Below are 24,923 nucleotides of genomic sequence, written 5' to 3'. Positions count from 1 at the left end.
AGTTTTAACACATTTCTGTAGATAAGCCCAGGAAAGGTCAACTTGGAAAAAGAAGTTGTGTTAAGGAAAGTAATTAAACAGAGCCAGAGAAATTGAATATTAGTGTTTTAAAGAGTAAATGAGGATAAATTCTGTTAATTATGTGACTTTTTCCAGTACTAACATGATAATAAAGTACTCTAATTCTGGAGAGGCTTGTCACAATCCCAGCTGAAGCAGTGACCCTTCTTCTACTAGGTGAGACCAAGCAACGACTTATAAAGCTTTCTAGCAAAAAGCAAGAAATCAGAGTTAAATGGATTTTTTTCTTCACTCTCTGTGTTTAGTATAGAAAACCACTACCCAACACCGACCCGAGACTGTTGGTGAATGGACTGTCTTACTTGAGACACAAAGCACTTGTACTTGCTTTTATGTTTAGTTCCTAAGGGAAGCAATGTGAGCAATTCAGAGTATAAATAGCCCAGTGCAGGATTCTAGTTCAATGATTAACAGCACCAAAAAGATTATACTTAGGATGTTGGTGAAATTTCAGTCTTCAAGACTTGAATCTTATAAAAATTGATGTCATGGTGAATGAGTGGGAACTTGTGTTAGGGCAGCAGAGAAATGAAACTTGATTGTTTGCAACATTATAATTATGGTGGGAGCACAAAGGAGAGAGTTTGGGGATATTGCTTTGGGAGGGTCAGGGCAGTGCCCTAATACATGTAACGTTTGAACTTGATCTTGACTGATGATGACTAGTTGCTCAGGTGAGAAAGGATGGGAGAAGGAAAGAGGAAGTGTGCTAGGAGGAGCCATAGCATGTGCAAAGGTGCAGAGTTAGCAAAGCAGAGAGAGTGATGAATGGAAGGAGAAGTGGTCCACATAAGCTTGAAGGTGCAAAATCGGAGGAAGAAGATTACAGGGGTAAGTTTGGTCCACATCGCGAAGGAGAGGGGTGCTTCAACAACAGAAGAAAGCTTAAAAATTTTCAAAAACAGATAGGCATTTGCACAGATTTTAGGACATAGTGTCTATGGACAGAGAGAAATACAATAGCTGTCAGTGCATGTTGACTGCTGTGTCCTCCAGGAGCGCAGAGAAACTATGTGCCTGGAGAGCTCTGTTCCAGCTCTTAGAGCACAGGCTGCCTAGTGAGCCCCTGTGTTCAAATCTTGTCTGTACTTGCCAGGAGCTGTCTGTTGGTAGACAAGTTAATCTCTTTGTCATTCAGCTGTTTTCTTCCCTGGAGAGTTGGGGCAAGGATGGAGGGTGAGTGGGTGGATGGAGGAGTGTCAGGTTGCTGTGAGGATTAAAATAAAGTGTGTACTCCCCTATGTTCATAGCAACACTATTCACAATAGCCAAGACATGGAAACAACTTAAATGTCCATCAACAGATGAATGGATAAAGAAGATGGGGTATATATGTACAATGGAATATTACTCAGCCATAAAAAAGAATGAAATAATGCCATTTGCAGCAACATGGATGGACCTAGAGATTATCATACTAAAGCGAAGTAAGTCAGAAAGAGAAAGACAAATACCATATGATATCACTTACATGTGGAATCTAAAATATGACACAAATGAACTTATCTGCAAAATAGAAACAGACTCACAGACATAGCGAACAGACTTGTGATTTCCAAGGGGGAGGGAAGGATTGGGAGTGTGGGATTAGCAAATGCCAACTATTATATATAGGATGGATAAACAATAAGTTCCTCTTGTATAGCACAGACAACTGTATTCAATATCCTGTGATAAGCCATAATGGAAAAGAGCATGAAAAGAATATATATATATATGTATAACTGAATCACTTTGCTGTACAGCAGAAATTAACACGTTGTAAATTCAACTATACTTCAATCAAATATAAAAATAAATGAAGTATGTACTAAGCACAGTATCTGGCACATAGTACTCAATAAGTATCAGCTATGCTTTTACTCACTACTATTTTTCTAAAACCCAACATTTGGTAAAATATTCAGTTAGGCTACTTTGGAGCTCTCTTTCCCTTAAAAAAAATCAGCCATTTTCAGAAGGAAATTGGTATTCTGAGGCATGGTTAAGAATCATCGCAGTAGAGAGTGCATGCACACTTGATCCTGTAATTCAAGGAAGAATACATGAAATCCCATATTTTCCCAGACTTTTCCCTTTGAGAACAACTTACCATCATCACTGTCTTTGTAAGGGAAGAGCCATCTTTTTTTAAAAAAAAGAAAACTCAAAACTCTATGAGTTCAGAGAAATGTTCTGGAAGTGGACTGTTTGGTTGGGAGAGAACACATACGGGGTTCAAGCAGACCCACTGCCCTCCACAGCTCCTAGGCTGAGTTGGGGTGGGGGGATTGTCAGGTTTCAGTTAGGGGCCTCTTTGTTACACATGGTAGCCATCTGAGGAGCACCCCAGAAGGAGATGAAAACTCAGGGAGAATTAGGGACCTCAACTGTAGCCTTTCGCACCCACCTGCAGCTTCTCTGCTTAGCTCTGAGGATGCTGTGCTTTCCATTAGGAAGGAACACTATTCATTTATCACCATTTTTCTTATCTCTACCATGTTGTGTGGGTCTTCCCACCAGAATTAAGAAGCTAGCCTTGAGTCAACTGGGAAAGACATTTAAGATCAAGTGTGTGCATGTGGGGGTGGGGGTGGGGGTCACATCATGGTCTCCTTTCAGCAGATGACCCTTAAATACCTCTGGGGCAGGATTCATTTTTGTCTGTCACCCTCCAAGGGGTTCTAACTGGAAGTGACGGGGAGAAAATCCTTTTGTTTAGTCACTACTATTTTTTTTAATTTTTACTTTGTATTGGAGTATAGTTGATTAACAATGCTGTGTTAGTTTCAGACATACAGCAAAGTGATTCAGTTATACATATACATATATCTATTCTTTTTCAAATTCTTTTCCCATTTAGGTTATTACAGAATATTGACTAGAGTTCCCTGTGCTGTACAGTAGGTCCTTGTTGGTTATCTGCTTTAAATATAGTAGTGTGTACATGTCAGTCCCAAACTCCCAATCTATCCCTATTAAAAATTAGGAGACTCAGAAAATTGGGAATTCCCCCAGGCATTTATTCATTCACTTACTTGTTCATTCATTTCCCAAATATTTTAGTGCCCGACGTCAAGCCCTATCCTAGGCTCTGGGTAAAAAAGACAGTGATGGGGACTGAAGGGAACCACAGAGGTAGGATGCAGGAAAGTCATCCCTGGGGAGGCGATGCCTAAGGGAGATCTAAAGGATGAGAGACAACTGGGCCAGGTCATTCCAGGGCCCAGAGTGAGGAAGAGCTTGGCATGTTTGTGGAAGTAAAAGGAAGACCCCAAGGCTGGAGTTGAAATAGAGGCTGCCACTAAGCAACTGAGTGACTTTGGCCATACCACTTGACCTGTTTGAGCCTCAATAGACTAATCCATCAAATGGGGGCAACTCTACCCATCCCCTAGCACATCTTTCAAGAGTTTATTTTGAAGAGCAATTCAAGAAAAGTTAGAAAAGAGATGATTTTTCAAGTGAAGCACAGTTTAAAAAGTATACCATTATTTTTTATTATTGATTTAGCAAAGATTTATTGCTGGTAGACCTTAGCACAAGTTTGAATACCTGTTTTTCATCTAAGGAGCTTTATCCCTGGAAGTAACAGAAGCCCACTCTTATCCTATAGTTTCACTTTTAACTTGGTCCAGGGGTAGGCAGTGAGCCCTACACTGTAGTCTTGCTCTCTGCTATGAACTATAACCTGGCCTCAGGTCCTGGTTCTGCTACTTACAGCCTGGATGAGATGTTGTGCTCTTTTACCAACCTCTCTGGCCTCAGTATATTCACCTGTGAAATGGGGCCATTAATAGGACCTAACTGTCTGGGAGTGTCAGGATTCATTGGAATGATCCCTGTAAATGCCCAGTGCCTGGCACCTGCTGAGTGAAATGGGGGATCTAGGTGAAATCACGAGTGATTCCCATGCTAGTGAGGCCGCCCAGACTCATGTGTCCTCCCATTAAATGTAAGAAGGGAGAAAACTTGCTTGTACCGGGTTGGTAATATCTTCTGCCATAGACATTGTTCCAGACTGCTGACTTTCCAGGCCACAGGCTCTTCAGAAGCCAGGAGGAATGCACCGAGTCAGGTGTTTTGTTTCCTGCATGGTTAATTGGTTGTAAAATGCTAATAAAACTTACTGCTCCTGATTGAATTAAGTGCCCTAGGAAATCCAGCTCTGAACAGGTGGGCGTGGACGGTTTTCCCTGTGTCTGTGTTCATGTCTGTGGGCAGCCTCATGCTGGTAAATGTGCTTCTGGGTGCAGATGTTTTTCCTAACTTTTCCCATCACCCAACATGTCAGCTGCCAAAAGTCTGGGGGAAAAATGAGGCTTGAGTACATCTGGATTTCAGGTGACAAGGATTCTCAAAAATAACAAAACAAAACACGCCATTACCTCAAACGCAAAAACTAATTTTTTTTTTTTTATTATGAGAGGAGTCCCATTTAGTGGAACCACAGGGCTCCTTTTCTTTAAATTACTTTTTTAAATTAAAAAATGGGCCCAAAGAAGCCCTGCCCTAACCTCACAGACAAATCACCTGCTGCTAATTTGGTTATTACGCTTTAGAGCAAGTGATGCAAACTGGGACTCCACTCCCAGATCTGTTATATCTGGCCCTTATATTGTCTGGAAGACTGGCAGACTTCACACTTAATATGTATTTCCAGCTTCTCTCGAAATGGGAAGCTCTGGCAACACTGTCCCCAAGTTCCCCCGTGGAGTCCGTTAGCTGGAGAAGAGTGAGGCTGCCCCACGTGGACCAGACATCCTCTCTTCAGTTACTACAGTTCCTGGTACTGTCTGAGGTGTTACATGTAGCCTAGTTCACTCATTGTTGTTACCTGCATGGAGAGATCTATCTATCTGTCTATCTATCTATCTATCTGGACAGAGAGTTGAGAAGGGGCCATAGCATATTGAGATTGTACAGCCTGAAAGTTACCAGGGCTCAATAGAGTAGAATATTCTCTCTTTCACATACACTTTTTTGGGGGATCCTTCCTTTTGCTACCTTCTCAGCTTCATCATTCTGTCAACATCTCCATCTCCACTTTCCTCCTCCTTTCCTGGAGGGCATCGGATGATGTGAACTCCTCTACATTCTCTCCTCCCCACCTAGCAGAGTCTCCTTGTCCTGCGGTCTCTATTAGGTGGGATACTAGTGGATTTTATTCTATTATGGTTTCATCTCGAAGAATAGAATTTTCCAGGACACACAGCCTCACATTTTTCCAGGTTCAGCTCTAAGAAGAATGGAGCCCATCTCTGTTTTGAGCCACTCAGGGAAAAGTCCTCCAGCTAGCTTGGACTGGGCCTGATTGGCTTGACTTGGATCACATGCTCATCTCTAAAGCAGTCATACAGTTGGGGGAGAGATGCCATGACCGGTCTGGCCTGGATTACAGGCACTGCTGGGGCCCAGGTGTGGAATAACTTAATACTGATGAAATACAAGGACTCTTGGGTGTGAACAAGGAAGTTTTTCAAAAGCAGCATGGAGGACTGTTATCAAAAATAGGGGAAAATGGATTCTGGGCAATCAACTCACTGATTCCTTCCACAATCTGGACCCATTCTACAGAAAAAAAGTATGGATAAAACTTTGGATACAACGTTCAGGTATTCAAGATCTGTATGTAGACCATCCATTGACTCTAGATTAAGAATATCTGGACTAGATAATTTCTAAGTTCTTGTCCCATATTACTAAATGATCAACCAATTTTTGTGATAAAAGCTTCTTTGGAGTTTTGTTTCCAGTGTTTCTGGTTTAAACTGAAGCTGTTTAAGAGCGACTTGTTGGGAGGGGACGGCAAGGGAGTGTGACCTATGAGCTGCAAAGCACCCTCAGAAATCTCAATTATGTCATTGTTCATCAACAATATTGCTTTAGTTTCATATTCCATCAGCATCCTTACGATATCATGAGAAATAGTGCTTAATAACATGTCAGACTCTATTTTGCATTTTATGATTTTAAGATGATAAATTTTTTCTTATATTTTTATGAACTAGAACACACAGACTTATTGGATCGCCCATAATATAAACTGGAATAATCTGGAGCTCATGAGATTATTGTCAGTGCTCTGTGGGCATGATGACCACTGGTCATTTTTATTTGGAGACTGATCCTGAGCTTTAAATCCAAATTAAGGAGTCACTTGTTTTTGTCTGAACTTCACTTGTGTGGCATGTTGGAATGCACTGATTTTTTTCAATGAAAGCCATTGCTCAAATTAAATTCATTATCCCCAGTGGTGTGTGAGCCTGGAGGATGGGAGGCAACACAGAATGATGCTGAGATTGGGACGAGGAAGGATGTGTCCAGAAAAGTGAACAGACAAGGGGAGTGAGATTTTTAAAAAAGGGATGATGATGGTTTAAATAGGCTTCGAAATAATTTTCATCCTAGCAAGACTTCTTGCTTCTCTCTTGGGGAACAGCTTCTTCAGCTGATGCGTTTATCTTTTCTTTCCTTTTTGGTAGAAAAATGAGCTTATTTCTTTTCCTTGAAGCAAAAATTTGTCAAGTACAGCTTTCCCTGGCAACCAGGAACTCCTTTCTTTCTCTGTGGCTTGTATTGGACAGGAGGTGGGGTGGGTGAATGAATTTAATTTTTCTTCTTACTCAGAGGTGATTTGACATAAGTTTTTACACCTGGTTTCAATGACACATGATTAGATGTCCATCCCTTCTGTGCAGTTCACTATTTCTGGTGTATAACTTTGCATTTGTCACATGGTATTGACATGACTTTTGACTTTAAAAAATAAATTAGATATCAAGGCTCAACATTCAGTGTACATCCGAATTATCTGAGTATCTTATCCCCTAGCTTACTCCCACCAGGGCAAGTTTCCCAGTTAATTCTGACACAGGTGGCCTGCACTTTGATGAGCTTCTATAAGGGCAGGGGTGAAGTTGTCTTCTGTGCTTGAGCTTGGCACGTAGTAGGTGCTTAGTTAATACTTAATGAAGGAGGGACTGAATAATTTAATGGATAACTTAAAGAAATAGGCTGAACCAAGAAATAGCAAATCACCAAGAGCTTTAACCACTGGGTTTCAATGAAGTCGTCAGAAGGGTATGTAGAATTTTGGAGAGAGGTGATCCATTTCATACTATTAGTTACATGACATTTTGTCCCTTTGGGTTATGCTTAAATGCTTTAAGACAAATGGCAAGTTTAACTTAAATAAAATATTTTAAACTTTGATGTTGAGGAATTTTAAAGTAAGAAATTGAGGTTACCAATGGTGTGGAATCTGCCCAGCTGACACTCTTTTATGAATTATGCATATGAGAAACTAATAAATGACCTACATTTTACAGAGTATGAGATGGACTGCTCTTAGGTGTTCTCATTTGAATTAACTGCCATATCTTAGAGCATAAAGACTTTGGCAAAGACACTCATTCTTTTTAGTTCCTAATTTATCCCTTGCAAAATGGGGGCAGCATTCCCTAGGTTCTATTCTGAATGATATTCACTTCAATTTTTACAAAAATTAAGTTGTTTGTCTTTTCTTAAAGTAATGCCTATTCAGAAGAAATTCAGAGAACCAAGAAAAAAGTGGAAAAAAGAAAGATGTCATCTTTGTGCTGTAATTCAAAGTTAACTGCCATTAATACTAACGGTCTATCAAGTCGGATATTTACTTACTGTTTTCCAAATACAGCTGTACCTGGTGCTGTGGGGAAGATGGAGGCACTCTAAAGGTGTCTGCAGTGCTATGGAGTGGGTAGATGATTACTCAAGTGACTGGAGTACAGAATGTGAAGACCGAGTGTGACCAGAGCTGTAGCAGAGTGGAGGAGGGAATGATTAATTCTAGCTGAGGTTCTTGGGCTCAGTGCATTTAAACTGCACCTGGAAGATAAGTCGGATTATGGGAGGGTGAGATGGTGTGGGGTTGGGGAAGGCATTTCAGACCCAGGAATCCAGCCTTTGGGGAAGGCAGGAAGGAAACTTCATGTTCAGGGCGCGGGGTGTATCTCGACGTGACAGAAGCGAAGAATGCAGGAACGTAAAGAGTAGGGGACCAATGTGCCTGGAAAGGTAAAATCTTGACATTATTAGGGACTTTGACCAATCCCCTGATCCAGCCATGGCCGGAACACTCACAACAGATTAATACTTTACGAGTATTCAACCTTTCTTGGTAATTACTCAAAAACCCTATCACCTGCAGAGTCCATTTTTTTCCTCTGGAAGTTCTATTTTTAAGTGGTTTCGTTAAAAATAAAATTTTTTTTTTTCCCTTTGGAGAAAAACTTGAACCATAGTCAGTGTGATCTTAGTACAGTTGGTATTTATTTATTGATTGAGTAAATGAATGACACTGAACATTTACAGTTCATAAAGTCTTGAAAAACAATAGTGACTTGGGTGTTCAAAAAAACCCTCATGTTTCAGTTACTGTGGATTTGAACTTCTTGATCTTTCTCTGGTGTCGGTCACCTCCGCAGGGGAAATTAATATCGAAACTCTTAGAGTCCTTAGGAGGAAAAGTGAAATTGTAACATCAGATTCTAAATGAGTCTGCTTTAAAATTTTATACACATAGGTATTAAACAGAGGGGTACTAAAAGCCTTTTATTTTCAACCTGTGGCTTTCTGTCTGCAAGAAAGACTTTCAAAGATAGTGACTTGTGGAACTGGTAACCACAGAGAGTATAACTAAATCCTTAAGGTGATGTTCACTGAGTCCTCCCAAGAGACCCAGGTTACACTGATTTTGCTTTGGCCATCATTCTCTGAACCTGGTTTGACTCTTATTACCAGACCCACTGGTCATTAATTGTGGTTAAAATGCATTTGAAATAGGCGAGGGTGTTCATAAGCAAAATCGAAACACATTAACATTTATAATTGGGAATATTCTAGTGGCAATACCAGAAATTTGTATGGTGACTTCACCTCTAATCTTGAATGAATTTGATGATGCTGATAAGAGAATAGCTAGATATGGTCAATGATCTGTACTCCCATAATATCTATCATACATATAACATACAAAGGAATGTAGTTTCATGGATGTGGGTTTTGGAGCCAAACTGCCTACATTCAAATCCCAGCTCTACCACTTACTTGATAGGAAACCCTGGACAGATCTCATGACCCCTCAGTAGTGTTATCTATAAAATGAGAATTGAGATAGTACTTCATAGGGTTGTTGTGAAGAGTAAATGGATTAATACATGTAAAGCACTCAGAGCAGTGTCTTGTACAGGGTACACTCATGTGTCTGCTGTAGTACCTGCTAAGTTGAGGTGTTGAGGCTCCTCCTACTTCACCTTTTAGGCCGGGCTTTGTGGGATGGGCCATTGTTATTGAAACAAAGTTGCCACTGCGTTTGCATCTTTTCCAGCCTGGGGAAGGATTTGCACCAGTGACCCAGAAATGCTTGTCTCAGATCCTATCCCTGGGTCTGCAGGAACTCTGTGCCATGTGATTCATTGCAGATCATGATCCTTGTAATGGAAACAGTTTAAGACAAATACATTCTCAGTCTATGCCCAGCCCCAAGAAGGACAAATACTTGGGTTTGTTTTTTGTTTTGTTTTGTTTTGTTTTTAATTAATTTTTATTAGTATAGTTGGTTTACAAAGTTGTGTTAGTTTCTGCTGTACAGCAAAATGAATCAGTTATACATATACATATATCCACTCTTTTTTTGATTCTTTTCCCATATAGGTCATTTACAGAATATTGAGTAGAGTTCCCTGTGCTATGCAGTAGGTCCTTATTAGTTATCTATTTTATATATAGTAGTGTGTATATGTCAATCCCAATCTCCCAATTTCTCCCTCCCCACTTCCTCCCTTGGTAACCATAAGTTTGTTTTCTACATCTGTGACTCTATTTCTGTTTTGTAAATAGTTCATTTGTATCATTGTTTTAGATTCCACATATAAGCGATATTATATGATATTTGTCTTTCTCTGTCTGACTTACTTGACTCAGTATGACAATGTTTAGGTCCATCCATGTCACTGCAAATGACATTATTTCATTCTTTTTTATGGCTGAGTAATATTCCATTGTATATATGTACCATATCTTCTTTATGCATTCCTCCGTCGATGGACAATACTTGGTTTTGTTATTTGCCTCATTCCTGCTGCAAATCAAACTACTAGGGTGACTCAAAATGTCTGCCCAGAGCCAGGGTTTGTACCTTAACACATTTTAAGCAAGAAACACTTGGCATTTGAGTAATCTTCATAAAAGAATATCCCTGAAGATGAATGCCTGCTCTGCCACACCAAGTTCTACAGTTCTTTGGATGTGTGATGCTTTCTCATTTAATATCCAGTCTAACCTTGTAGCAGTTGGTGTAAGCTACAGCACCCTTGCTCTGGCTTCCCTTCTCCATGTCATTTCTAAAGAATGGTGATTTATTCTTTCCCCATTGGCCACTGGTTATTCTGTCCTCCCCTCTCACTTTCCTGGTGCTTTTTCCCCACCTTTCAGATTTGACTTTGAGCGCCGGGAGACCTGTTTGTTGTGGGTCCTTTTACTGAAAACTATTTTTAAATTCTTTATTCTGCTGCTATGCTATCCCAAACACCTTTTTCTTTCTTTTTGGTAAATCCTTGCCACTAATTATGTCCTTCCATTACGGCCCAGCTTGAGCTCTGAGGTCACGGATGCTTTTCAAGTTGATCATGTTCGTCCCTTCAGGCTGAGAACACTTTCCAGAAATGTCTAAGATCCGAGAGACCTTGGCCAGGGGAAAAGGTAAACTCCTTGAAGTCAGTGGCCAAGAATAGGGGCAGCACATGCTCTCCCTCTGGGATCCCCAAGATAGAGCCACAGCTTGGTATCATTCCACCTCCCAGTGCGGGAAGGGAGGAGAGAATGCGCCTCATCTGCGTAGAAGCCTCTCTGTGATCCTCGTTCTCCCCTTCCTGCCTTCCTCATCTCTCAGACAGAACTGGGGGGGTTTGAGTCAAGGCAGGTCCTCTCTCAGCAGCGTACTTGAATATCAGGAAAGGAGAGGAGGTCAGCCAGGCAGTGAGAAACCTTTGCCCTCACAGAGGTTCAGCCTCCTCAGCCTGCCCTGGTGGCATCCCTAGGATTTTGGCAGACTTAGGGGTATCATATTTTCACAGGCATGAACTGTACTCTACAACTTTTCCTGTGGACTAGGAACCCAAAAGTGTTGACACTGAAAATAAAGTTTTCTCTTTCTAGCTGTTTTCGTCCCCTGTTTTGAAGGGAGATCTATTTTTCATGGCAGTGGCCATGGACTCGTGTTTACGTCTTCATGGCGGGCTCCCATGGAGTAGTGATGGCATTTCTGAAACAGTCTCTGGCATCTCGGGAGGTCTGGATAGGGATAGGTGCTTTCTGGTTAAATATTTTTAATTTGAGAGAATCCTTGTACTCCTGGAAAGTCTTCCTTGGTTACATCTGGGCAGTAGATCTGGTCCTGGAGCGGGCAGTTCTGCGCTTCGCCGTCAAAGCAAAGAGAATGGCTCAGTCTATGACAGGGACTCCTCCAAAGAGGCCCTTTGAATCATGAGGCATTTCTCTCTCTACCCTCCAGCGAGTGTGTGTGGGAACAGCTTGAATTTCACACAGAAGGGACCCCACAGTTGTTTCCACACAGCTGTTTCCTTCACTGGGCCAGAGTGAGTCTCCGTGTCTTGAATATCTTTGAGAAGGATCGTCTGCCACATAACCATCTGTGGGCATAAGTCAGAGGAACTTTCAGGGAGGCTTAAGGCTGCAAATGGGGCTTTTATGTCTTAGTTTAGGTGTGCCTTGATGCTTTTCCTTTCCAGCCTGGACATTATGAGAGCGGCTGAAAGACATGATTTTTCAGAATTTGGGTGGGGGAGGTGAAAACTCAACCTGCTCAGCCCAGATCTATTGCAACACTTTGCATAATCATTAATGATGTATAAGCTGTTGCCTAATGGACGGTTTTACTGTGTATGCCCTTCAGTTGTGACTAGCTGGAGTTCCTCTGTGATTTAAGCTACTGCCTCTCTCCTTTGTGTCTTGGCCTTTGGGTAGAGCTGCTGTAGTCATTATTATCTCTCTTTGGTTTCTTTTTTATTTCTTTTTGTAGGTCACTCAATGAAACCTATAGTTCTCGTCAGTTACATAGATCTTGGCTTCTTTTCTTAACCTTAGCATTCAAAGAGAGAAGAATACTTTCTGTACCTGAAAAAATCTCAATATCTCCGAGTGTTAGGCAGTGAGCAGTGGCCAGGGACAAATGATAATGAAAATAATTATCTCTTCTTCTATGCCAGGTACTATTTAAACACTCCACATATATTACTCATTTAATTCTCAATAACCCTCTGAAGTAGTTTCTTTTATTGTCCCCATTCTACAGATGAGAAAATTGAGGCACAGAGAGGTTAAGTAACTTTTCTAAAGTCACACAGTTAATTAAAGAGTAAAGCTAGAATTATGATGAAAGCCACACCATGTTGCTAGGAGGGAGGTACTGTTATTCCCATGTTTTATTGAGGCCACTGAGGTTCAGGGAATTGTAGAAATTTACCCAGGCTTGTCTTATCTTTAACCCAGGCTCCTGTCCAATATACTCTACTGCTGTCTTCATTTTAGAATGTTCCCATTTCTACCCTTAGGAGGTCCTGGATTCTGTTTAGTTGTACAAATATTTACTGAAAACCCATTGGTTCTGAGTCTTGTGCCATGTGCTGGGTATACAGAGATAATTTTTTGTTATTTTACGTCCCCATATGGATGGGTCATATCCTCTTGGCTAATTTCATCAACTTTCCTTTTGGGGGGGCCTAGTGGTACCTTTGGTATCCAGCACTGTGCTTGTCACATGAAAGGTGCTCCTAATACTGAATATCTATTGGTTGGTAAAATGTGACACAAGGCAATCACTGAATAAACAGTTATGTTCTACAGATGTGTGTGGTCGGTTCAGTTAATGTTCAACGATGGGTAATGTCCTACATTAGCCTCATTGGTGAACCTAAACACAACTTTCAATGGGATGTCACTTTTGGTTTTATGACTGTCACTTTCCTAATTGAGGTAGTAGACTAAGTAGTGCAGTAGCTCCGGTGTTGAGCTTTTATTGGGTTGGCTTTTGAAAAGCTAACGCTGTATTGGAAAAATCATGCAACTAGAAGTCAGGACATGTGGATTATAGTTTTATCTCTCAGAATGATTATAACTGTGTGAGTATTGTCGTGTCTTCTGATCTCTCAATTTTCCCACATGCACGACGAGGAAGGTAGACTCAGTGTTGGTTTTGGTCACTTATAAAGTCCTGTAAATCACGGAGAAAATTCATACCATGATGAGTCCTTTGGGCTAATATAGGGTATTAGTTTAGTTTTGACTGTAGATAAGTATCTTAATTTTGTTGAGTCTTAGTTTTTTTTCACCATTCAAATGGGTTGATCATTCCTGGCCTGCCTAATTTGTAGGACTTTTGTGAGTATTTAGTGAGATTCTGGGTATATAAGTGCTTTGGATAATATAACACTGTATGAACACAAGATATTATTCGTATGGAAAGTTAACGGAAAGGTGTCAGGTTTCTCGCCACTCCTCCCCCCTACCAAAAAAAAAAAAAAAAAAACCCTGGAGTTTGGTCCTGGTTGGGCTGTTTCCTGTAGTTTATGGAACTCTTTGGAACGCTAAAGGGTCAATAGGGGCTTTGTCCTGCCTTAGGTCAGTTTCCCACGGTTGGGGTAAGGCTGCACACTCTTTCCTCCAACAACGTTATCAAACACACCCGACACTCAAAATGTGGTAATTTGTTAGACAAAAGTGAGGGTTTGAGTTACACTAACCTCCGCTTTGTTCAAAGCACCCCCTCGGAATCTGAGATCTTCTCCATAGGCCAGCAGAAGTGCACGTGTCCCCCAGGTTTACAAATGCCTTAAAAACAGCCTGATAAATCATCCCCCAAGTTTGTGTACCATGTCCAACTTCGTGTCTCGGTGGGGATATTTTTAACTCCTGCTTCTAACTCCTCTCAGTTCCTTTAAGGAAGTGTGATCCGAAAGGGTCAGACATTTGGCATCTACTTGGGGGAAAACTTTGAAAGAGTTCCTGATGCTCCCCCTGGGGTAGGGCTGCCTTTCTCCAAAAGAACTGGCCCTTCAGAGTGTCTTTTCCACATAAGGGCTTGTGCGAGGCCCCAGGCACCAGTTGATGCCGTCTCTTCCCCACGACAGATGGTCAAGCCTTCAGTTTCAGCTAGTGATCTGCTGTTGAGAGGGCGGGCAGGAGATTCTGCCAGCGTGCCAAGTGACAGGGCTGCTTAGGGTAATGGGGATCTGGTGTGTGCCCGGCATAGCTTTTGTGCTAACGATGGGCTGGTGACAGGTGCCTTGCCCCGGCTCATCGCTGAGACAGAAGATCCCCTGCTCCCTTGATTCTGTTTCTCTCTGGCAGAGCTAGTGTCCTGTTTGCCGGTCTTTCAAAATCCATTTTGGCACCAGATGGACCCCCTCACGGTGGCTAGCAGTTGTCTGACTTGAAGATGTCAGAGGGTGTGCTGACAGCTCCTTCTAACACAACCTGAATCTGGCTGTCGAGTCTGGGCTCAAATGGCTTAAACACACACAGGCAGCAAATATTATCAACCCTGGGGAACTGGGAATGGGAGCCGGGTGCCCACTGGATGGAGAAAGGCAGCGACGTCTCCCTCCACAATATTCATGTTGACGGAGTGGAAATGATCGTACTAATAATTAGTCTTATGATTACACTTATTTGTGCAATTGCCATTATAGTACAGTTGCTGTCAGTGGTACAATTAGTATTAATATCAATACTGCACTACTTCTATTATTATTAAAACCACTATAGCATAATGGTTAAAAGCACAGGCTCTGTGCACATTTGAGTCAATTCACATTTAATAACCTTTGGGCAACTTAACTTCTCCGAACCTCAGTTTCCTCATCAATAAAATGGGATTAATACTAGAGTTTAGTTAGGAGGCTTGAGTTGGGAAAACGAATTTGAAGTTCTTAGTGTTCTGAGCACAAAGTAAGCACCTAATACATGAAAGACATGATTATTTTTACTTGCCACCATCACCATGCTTACTGTGTTCCAGACACTATGCATCATTGCAGTTAGTTTTCACACTTGCCCTGTATGGTAGGGACTGGTATTATACCCAATTTGTAGATAAGGAAAGTGTGATGCAGAGAAGTTCAGCTATTTATCAAAGTCACACAGCAGTACCTGTCAGAGTTTGGATGGGAATCCCATTCTGGGTATTTCTAAGGGTTGTGGCTTTTCTATCATACCAAGCTGACTCTTACTGTCAACTTAGTGATACTCAGCCCTGTCCTGGGGTTTGGGTGGCTTTTAAATATTCCCTTCCAACCAGCTATGTTTGGAAGAAGCAGCCAGTTTTCACATCTCAGATGTCTTTGGATGTAGGCTTGAACCCCAGCAAGATGGCAGACTCACTGTCCCGACCTCCACCACATTGAACAGAGTCTGACAGCGGTGTGTGATCACTAGGACTACCCAGCATTTGCCTCTGAGAGTTCAGAGGAAAGGGACAGTGCAGAGGCACTTAGGATTGTGACCACTCTCTCAAACTCCTTTCCTTTCCCCCAGACTACGACTGAAGTCAGGAGTCAGCATGGCCAGTTGGGCTAGGGAATGACACTGTTGCTCTTTGAGCTGGATTTCATTTGACACAGTTGGGTTTCAGCAGTGTTCCATGAGTCATTTGTCTTGTTCAAAATGTTGATAAACTTTGGCCTCTGTGAAGAGAACCTGGAAGTAGGGATGAAGGATCGTTCAGAAGCCAGCTTTTACTGATGGGCAGTTGAATGTTGCATGATGTTGAAAGAGCCATTTCAGGAAGATGTTTACATTTTAAAATGTTATTTTTGGGTTAGCAAAGTCATTGTCTCTCTTCAAAGAGTTATTCCCACGCCATACTTCCCTCTTGGCAGATTCTAAGAGACCAGGGAGGAGAGAGATTCTGCTGGGCTCTCTCTCAGTTTGGTTTTCAGAAATTGGCTGAATTTGGTGCATCTTTGTGCCATGCTGTCATTACAGAGGTGTTATTTGGTCAATAGGCTTTGTACTCAGAGCTAAGTCCGGACTGAGGCATCCTGGAGTGATAGTTCTTCACAAATTATGTGTATTGAAGTAGGGATTTTACTCCAGTGTAGACTTGAAGTGGAGAAAAGAGGAAGACAAGAAAATTCCTATGGGGATTGAACTAATCAACATTTTAATGCAGTGTAATATTTTGGGAAAATATTTGGGCCTGAAATTCACAGCACTAAAAGTAAAAAGGAATGAAGAACTTTCAGCAGCTTTTAAAATGCTTCTTTCCCCAAACATAGGCAGGTGGAGAAGTTTAATTGTAGGTGGACAACAAGAATGCCCTAACTGGACACTTTTGATCCTTGCTGCCTTTCCGTGATGAACTTTTAACAACTGCCAGCTAAGAAATATAGAAATAACTCATCTAATTTATCACCCAGACCAGGACACTTTTGAAAGTTAAAGTGGGTACTGTTCATACTTACACTAATACAGCTGGTGTAAACTAGAATTATTCCTGGCAAATTGGGACCTTTGGTCACCCTAGCCAGTAAAACCCATGGATCTCACTCTAGAATCAATTCAGAGATCAAGGTGGCAGTGAGGCAGGACGTTCCTTCTTCCATCACAAATAGCTTTTGTCTATAGCATGCATGTAAGGAAAACGTATGGGATATGTTCAAGAAGCCAAAGGGCTTCAGTCAGTATGTGAATCTTACCTACTTCTCATAAGTACTCCTAATTAGAATATTTTATTTGGAGATGCTAAGATAAAAAGTGTTTACCATCTCCTTACATTCATCTAGCATGTATCTTGCCGGTTCATCATCTGTGAATTTACGGGGCTTAAATTACATGTTGCTGTTGGGGACTCTGAGTAATTCTCAGGCAGTTATCTCCAGTTGGACCCTGCCTTAAATTATCGGGAAGACTTACCCTCTTTATGAGTGAAAATACTTCCTTGGGGGCTTAATTCTTTTGTGACATCTGTTGGCAGCACGGAGAGCATTCTCTTCATAAAGAAGGGCCAGCTTGGATGCAAAACAAAGGCTAAAGCTTTAAACAAAATACTGGCTCTAACATCATTCTGAATATTTCAGGAAACGTGCAGAGAATAGAATGCATGACCCAGAAGTGACTTACTACTTTTTTCCCTTCTGTGTCAGGACTGAAATGCTAACCGTGATAATCTGTTTCTTCACAGGTTCTTCTTGAAATTTTTCCTCAAGTGTAACCAAAATTGCCTAAAGAATGCAGGAAACCCACGTGACATGCGGAGATTCCAGGTGGGTCTGTCTTGTCTTTCTTATACCTCAATAATGACATGAGTATTGGGAGAGGGTAAAAAAGTCTTAGGTGGAGAAGAAACAGAGTATCATGGTTTTCCCAGAGGTGAAGAGCAGGTGAGACTTTGGGTACCCTAGAAGTTGTTGTTTATATTAGAGAAGAATTAGGACTGAGCCACCTGCGTTCACTGGTTGAAGCAATGGTACCCTTTGAGCCTAGTCTGGCTTCCCAAATGGACTCATAAGCTTAAACCACTGCAGGTTAAGTGAAGTACATACAAAGTGATGCATCCTTTGCCGAAAGTTCTACAGGTAGAAAACTGGTAAATAGGACCTTTGTGCTGTTTTGGAATGATGTCACCTTCCACCCTCCTTTCTCTCTGTTTTCCTTTTCCAGTCTTGGAAATTGTTGTCAGTAATTATCTATTAAAAGTGGACCCCTGAAGAGGCAGGGCATATCTAGGGCGGTATGGGTGACACTCAGTCTGTTTCAGAAATGTCCTTGTACAGCAACACGTAAATGTTTTCAAGCATCAGTCATATCTGCCACCATTTAAAGCATGAGTGGTATGTTAGCCTCATATAATTATACATTTACTAAAGGAAAAAAGATGTGAAAATACATGTGTTAACTTCCAAGACACAGACATGGTGGTTGGGTTTTAGGAAGGGTTGCTAAGTTCTAGATACATGCTTCTCAAGCCCTAAAGTGCTGAGAATCCTCCGGGGGTCTTGTTAAAATGCTAATTGAGGTGTGAGATGTGCCTGAAATTCTGCCTTTCTAACAAGCTCCCAAGTGATGGCAAAGCCATGGACCACACTTTGAGTAGCGAGGTTCTAGACCCTTGTGTTGCTCTCCGTCTAATTTTATGACTAACTCATTTGCATGGTCAATGTTAGTTTCTCCGCCAGAGTCATGATTCATCTGTGGATGCCCATGGGGTCTGTCAGTGAAAAATAGCATGGTGTTTAAGGTATGTTCTTAGGTATAGTTAGTCCGCTTTAAGTGTAGATTGAAATATATGATGTCTGAGAGGATCTTGACAAATTTTAGCTGCATATTCTCTGATGGGAGAAAGGGAAGGGATGATTCTGGGCACTGATTTTTGGATGTCAAGATCTCTTCGTCTCCAAGATGATAATTTTTATTTTTATTATTATTTTTAACATCTTTATTGGAGTATAATTGCTTTACAATGGTGTGTTAGCTTCTGCTTTATAACAAAGTGAATCAGTTATACATATATGTATATCCTCATATCTCTTCCCTCTTGCATCTCCCTCCCTCCCACAAGATGATTATTTTTAATAGGTGAGACTCAGTAGTCTCATGAAAGAGCAAATTCAGTAGAAAGAAGACATTCTCTCCTGAGATTCTAAAGCAGTTCTGGAAATCATTTGGCCTTGCCACCTTTTGTCCTGACAGATAAATGGGGAGAATCTCTAGATTCCTAGTGTCCTGGAAAATGTTTCTCCTGGGGAGCTTCTGACCAAAGCGGGTAGACTTGGGTGCTTTCATTCCCACCCAGGACATTTTGTGTTGAGTCGGAGTCAGCTTTGCTGGTGAAACATGTGATGCTATTAAGTATGTGTTGCTGAGTGTCTTGGAATATGAGGTTGGGTTTCAGTATAAACTGTGTTGTCACTTACCTTGGCCTTGAAATGGGCCATAGATCTCCTTTGACCAAACTTGGATTAAGAACAAGGCATATCCAAGCACGAACCAATTGATGTGTAATAAACGTGTCTAGTAGACATGTGTGATGCCTTATGAATACTGGGATCAAATTTGCTGTGCTTCTCAGGGCAGAACAGTTAGAGATGGACTTTGGTGACACCAGGAATCTAAAAGAGTGTGTGTGTAAGATTTCTGGGGCCTTGTTTTTCCTCACAGGACCTGCCAGTGAAATGTCTGAAAGCTTCGAATTATAGGAATGTAGCTCTTGGATGAGATGAGAACCAACTCAGTCTATTATTTTTGAGAGTATCTAGAAAGCTTTATTTTTACAGACAAAATAGTTATTCTTGTTTAGCATAAGGGCTATTGAGTCAAGGAGGCGTGAGTTAGATTTCTGCAAAACCTCAATTTCCTCAACTGTAAAGTGGAGTAAAAATGATGATTCTGCTGATTTCACAAAAGACAGTATTTTGTAAGCATAACTAATTTGCACATGATCAAATATAAATGTAAGCTTTTGGAGAGAATATTTGCTGTAAACTAAAGCTGGGTCATTAGTTCAGTATCGGGTTTCTCAGCCTGGGCACAAATGACATTTTAGACTGAATAATCCTTTGTTTGGAGGTGGGGGTGGATTCGTCCTGTTTATCATAGGATGTTTAGTAGATGTCACTGGCCTCTACCCACTAGATACCAGTAGAGACCATCCCCCCACCACAGTCATGACAGACCACAATGTCTCCAGACATCGACAAATGTCCCCTTGTGGGGGTGGGAGTGCAGAATTGTCCCTACTTGGGAATCGTTGGTTTAGTCCTATACCTGATGACCTCCGACTCTCCCTGGAAATATCCAGCAACTTAAACTCAATGAGCCCTAAACTCCATTGTCAGCCTCGTTTTCTGTGTGTGTGAGCCTCCACCCCAAGCTGGCTTCTCTTCCTGTGTTCCCTGCCTGGGTTCATTCCTAACTGCCTTAAGTGCTGGGGAGATGACTATTTACATTTGTGTCTGCATTCAGGGTGTTCCGTAGACATATGTATAACTATATGTGTCCATGTGTGTACCTTGATGTATGACTATGGACACTGTCCGTAATGATGATGATGAAACTAACATTTATTGGGTACTCACTATGTGAGAGGTACTGTGCTAAGTATTTTACATGAGTTATCATATTTATCTTCACAATATATAGGGTTTAGGAATGTGCAAATAGGGATTATTCCCATTTTACAGATGAGGAAACTGAAGTCTAGAGAAGTTAAGCAATTTGCCCAAAGTCACCCATCTACTAAGTAGTGAGGCAGTGATTCAACCCAGTCAGTCCGACTCAGATGTTCTCTAGTGTCATGGGACAGTAAATAACTTGTCCAGAGCCTGTAGGCAGATACTTAGTGAGGCAGTAAAGAGGTTTCTCAACACCTGAGAGCCCCAGTGGCTACCCATGAATACGTGTTAGAATCCCGGGAAAGCTGAGGAGCATTTTCAAAAGGGGTATTTGCCCTGAATAGAACCTAAGGATACCGTCCGCATGCAGGACACCGGGATGCCAGCAAAGCTCACCAAGCAGTGCGTGGAGTTGTGTGGAAGGGGAAGAACTTGAGCACTGTTTCTGATCAGAGCCACAGTGTTGGTCAGTGTTTATTCGTATGAACTTTAGAGAAAGAAGCTGTTGCGCAGAAAACTGCCTGCGCTTCACCTAATCGATGGAGGTTTTAGCCACTTCTCCGGGGCAAGAAAGACCCCCTCACCAAGTGAAGCCTGAGTCCAGTGGCCCCTGGCAGCTCAGAGAGCTCTGTTCAGAAATCACACTGAAGTTCCCAACTGTTAGGACTAAATCAAGCGCGGGAGGATTAGTCTTCCCTGCAGCTTCCCTGGCTGACAGAGGTGTGTCCTAGAAACACTGGTGGAACTTTTCCTATGAATAGTCATTGATTTCCATCATTTTTCTCATAGTACGCTAATTAGGAAGCTGGTTTCAAATATATATATATATATATATATATATATATATATATATATTTTTTTTTTTTTTTGCGGTACGCGGGCCTCTCACCGCTGTGGCCTCTCCCGCTGCGGAGCACAGGCTCTGGACGCGCAGGCCCAGCGGCCATGGCTCACGGGTCCAGCCACTCCGTGGCACGTGGGATCTTCCCGGACCGGGGCACGAACCCGCGTCCCCTGCATCGGCAGGCGGACTCTCAACCACCGCGCCACCAGGGAAGCCCTGGTTTCAAATATTTTGATGTCACTGTTGCCTCTGGGCAGGGGGCGGGGGGAGTGAGAGAGTGTCATTTGGGCACAAGAAAACTCCCTTCTACTCTTTACATCTCAATGTGACTTTTCCCCATCATACTGAAAACCGGAGGCCTGGAGACATCTGAGTGAGAAGGCACTCTTCTGCCAATTCAGTGGGCTCCCCCCACCTGTCATGGGAGCCGCTTTTTCTCTCACCCCGTTTTGTATGCTTACCAGGCCAGCCTGATCTTCATGCAGCCGTGCCAGAGCGTGTCTCCTCTGAACAGCAATCAGGGGCCTGTGTAGGTGACTGAGGAGGACATAAGAAAGGTTGTTGATCTCTTGACATGTAAAGACATTCTGTCAAGCAAACTCAGACTCACAGCGACTGAGCTTCTGGTGTGTAAACAGAGACTGCTTAATTACACAGGTCATGTCAATTAGTGTGACCTTAGCGTTTTCAAGAAATTAATCACTTTCTGTAGAGCTCGGCTGTGTTCATATTTTAAGGCAGTATGGAATAAACCTTGTAGAGAATCTGGTACAATCTTTTTTCTTTTTTCTTTTTTTATAATGGATGTTTTCTTTTGAAATCCCCAGGCTGTGGTTAGGGTAACAAACTTGCTTAAATACAACAGTGGATACAGGCTTCATTCAGTTCTGGCGGGTGTGGGGACATGGGGAGGAAGAGAGTAGGCGGGAAAGCTGTGAATGAAGACAGCTCATGACAGGGAGAATTTCACTGTGACTAAATGAGCCCATTTCTTCATCTTGACACTAAAAACACGCTAATGTCAAAGGACTGTGTTAAAGCCATGTCACAGGTCTCGTTTTTAACTGACAGGAGCTAGACAATTCTAGGTTAAGATTTAAATCCTTATCAATAGCTTTCCTTGTTGGGGCTGGCGGAGTGGGGTGTTGAGGGGAGGAACAAGAATTAGGTACAAGCTGTCATCACAGTAGATACCATAATACCTGGAGACTGGGAAGTAAATTTCCAGGTTCATCTTATCTCTTTAACAAAGTTTTCCATAGGATGTAAATCTCTATCTGTGTATAAATGTTAGCTCTGTAACTACATGTGAACATAAATGTAATATATCTTTGTTCCTGCATGCATGCCTGCACTCAGTAGTATTTATTGACATGGAAGGTGGTGAGTGTACCGTGATGAACAAAAAAGACTGAGTGTTTGCCCTAATGAAACTTATATTCTAGTCAGGGTCTATTAGTTAGGTTAATACTAGCTGCTGTAAGAAATAGACCAAAGAATATATAATGGCTTGTGTACAAGAGAAGGTTGTTTCTTGCTAGTGTAATGGTACAAGGCAGGTGTTCCTGGTTGGTGAGCAGATCTTATACATGAAGTAGTTTGGGGACCTGTGTCTCCACCATTTCCTAGAACCTCGTTGTCTCCATCCATCCAGTTGAAGGGTAAAGAGTGCATGCAGGGGGCACGTGGACTTCTTAAACCCTGGTCTTCGAAGTGATCCTTGTCAAATCTGCCCACATTCCACTGGCTAGAAGTCTGTCACACAGCCATGTGTAACCACAGAGGGACCTGAGAGTGTCTAGTTGTACCACCCAAGAAGAAGAGAAAATGGATATATAAGGAACGATTACCATCAGCTGCTACGCTGTGTACAAATAATTACACATCATTAAAAGTTTTAATTATTGCTATAAAGGAAGTGAAACAGGATATTATGAGAGAGAATACCAGTGTGGGATCAGGGATGGGAACCTACTTTAAAGCAGGTGACCAGGGAAAACTTCTGAGGAGGGGACTTTTAAACTCCAAGATAATGGATAAGAATAACTCATCCTAGGGCTTCCCTGGTGGCGCAGTGGTTGAGAGTCTGCCTGCCGATGCAAGGGACGCGGGTTCGTGCCCCGGTCCGGGAAGATCCCACATGCCGCGGAGCGCCTGGGCCCGTGAGCCATGGCCACTGAGCCTGCGCGTCCGGAGCCTCTGCTCCGCAACAGGAGAGGCCACAACAGTGAGAGGCCCGCGTACCGGGAAAAAAAAAAAAAAAAAGAATAACTCATCCTGAGAAGAGCCAAAAGGATTTTTTGAGCAGAGAGAACAACAAGGCCCCAATTCATGTTTATCTCACATTTATCTGAGGAGATGAACAATCTTCTTTCACTTACTAATCATTTGGAGTGAGGGGTAGGAAATAGGAGAAACGACCAGGTTATTCTTCCCAAATTCCCACCAAAAATGTCTGGTCTTTCAAAAATGATGACATGGTAAATGACATTAAAAGACAACTCTCTGCCCCCCGTTTTTGGGTGAATTCTATAAATTTTGGAGAATCCTCGTTACTTATTCAGAAGCCCACAGTGTATGATTAGAGGATTCTTAAAATATATGCCCAAACCCTGCAGTTCCGTTCTGCTTTTAAAGGTGCTTAAATAAAGAAGGAAATATTCTTATCCCTTTTATTTCTCTCCCACTGTCCCCACCCCCTGTCTTATATTATTTTGACAAACAGCACATCTTGCAATTAAATTCTTTACCAACAGAACGCTAGGGGCCCGAGCTGCCATCACTTTCTTCCTACAGAATAATTTCAAGATGCACCATGCTGATTAATTATACTGAAAGCAGCTCTAATGATAGTTTCAGAATATAGGATTAATTCACATAACACGGTAAATACAAATGGTGGATTTTCAACCTGATATATTAAACCATTACGGCTTACTGGGCAAATATGTATTTTGGCATGAGCCTTATGCTGGGCCTTGGCAGAAAATATGTATCACTGAAAAGGAATCCTTATGAATGGGATTTGATGAGTGGTAGCTCTTCACTAGGAGGAAATAAATTCCTACATTAATTACAGTTGCTATTGAAAAAAATGTAAAATACATTAAACGATAGATGTAAAAGTGTTTGGTTTGATCAGTGTTGCCAATGGATATTGGTTCTGAGGATGCCTACACTTACTGAGACTTACCAACAGAAGGTATTCTTATATTCTTCCACTTTTTAGGTTGTAACTTATAGAGCTCTTAGTATGTGTGAGACCCTGTACTAAGTGTTTTACATATATAATTTTATTTATTTTTCTACCCTTTTCCCCTTGTTTACTTTCCTCCAAATGGGCACATTGGCTGCCTTTCTCTTCCATCATTTCTCTTCCCCAAATATACTAAACTCATTCCTGCCTCAGGATTTTTGCGCTTGCTTTTCCATCCCCCTGGAACTTCTTCTGCCATATCATTGAATGGCTGGATACTTCTTATTACTCAGATTTCAGCTAACATGTCACCTCCTTAGAGAGGCCTTCCTAATCATCCACTCAAAAGTAGCTCCCACCTAGGCGTCACCCCCCCTCCTCATTTTATTTTCTTCTTGGAACTTGTCACATTCCAAAATTTTCCTTCATTGCTTATTTATTTAGTGTCTGAAAACCCTTTTTTGTTCCCAATGGGAACTAAGCTCTTGATGGGTGAATACTTTGTCTTGTTCATTGCTGCTTCTCCAGTACATAGAATAATGCCTGGCACTTATTCCTATGATTAAATGACTTATCTAAGGTTACAGACTGGTAAATGATGGAGTCGGGGTTCAAACTCAGCACTGTCTGACCCTGGAAACTGAGCTGATGA

At 41.8% G+C, this 24,923-nt stretch overlaps 1 protein-coding gene across 17 annotated transcripts in view; it reads left to right on the top strand.

Moving 5' to 3' along the window:
* The window catches only part of EBF1 (EBF transcription factor 1), a gene marked incomplete at its 3' end in the record, with an annotated part of 499,070 nt that overhangs the window by 338,432 nt on the left and 135,715 nt on the right, over window positions 1-24,923 (top strand). For all 17 annotated transcript variants that reach the window (XM_079918130.1, XM_079918126.1, XM_079918131.1 and 14 more), the window contains one exon: window positions 17,303-17,384. In XM_079918130.1, the coding sequence (XP_079774256.1) occupies window positions 17,303-17,384 (82 nt within the window). The remainder of the gene's footprint in view (window positions 1-17,302; window positions 17,385-24,923) is intronic.

Source organism: Stenella coeruleoalba (assembly GCF_951394435.1).
Source record: "Stenella coeruleoalba genome assembly, chromosome: 3".
Taxonomy (NCBI): Eukaryota; Metazoa; Chordata; class Mammalia; order Artiodactyla; family Delphinidae; genus Stenella; species Stenella coeruleoalba.
Note: the sequence above shows the minus strand (reverse complement) of the source record. Positions and strands in the feature narration are given on the sequence as shown.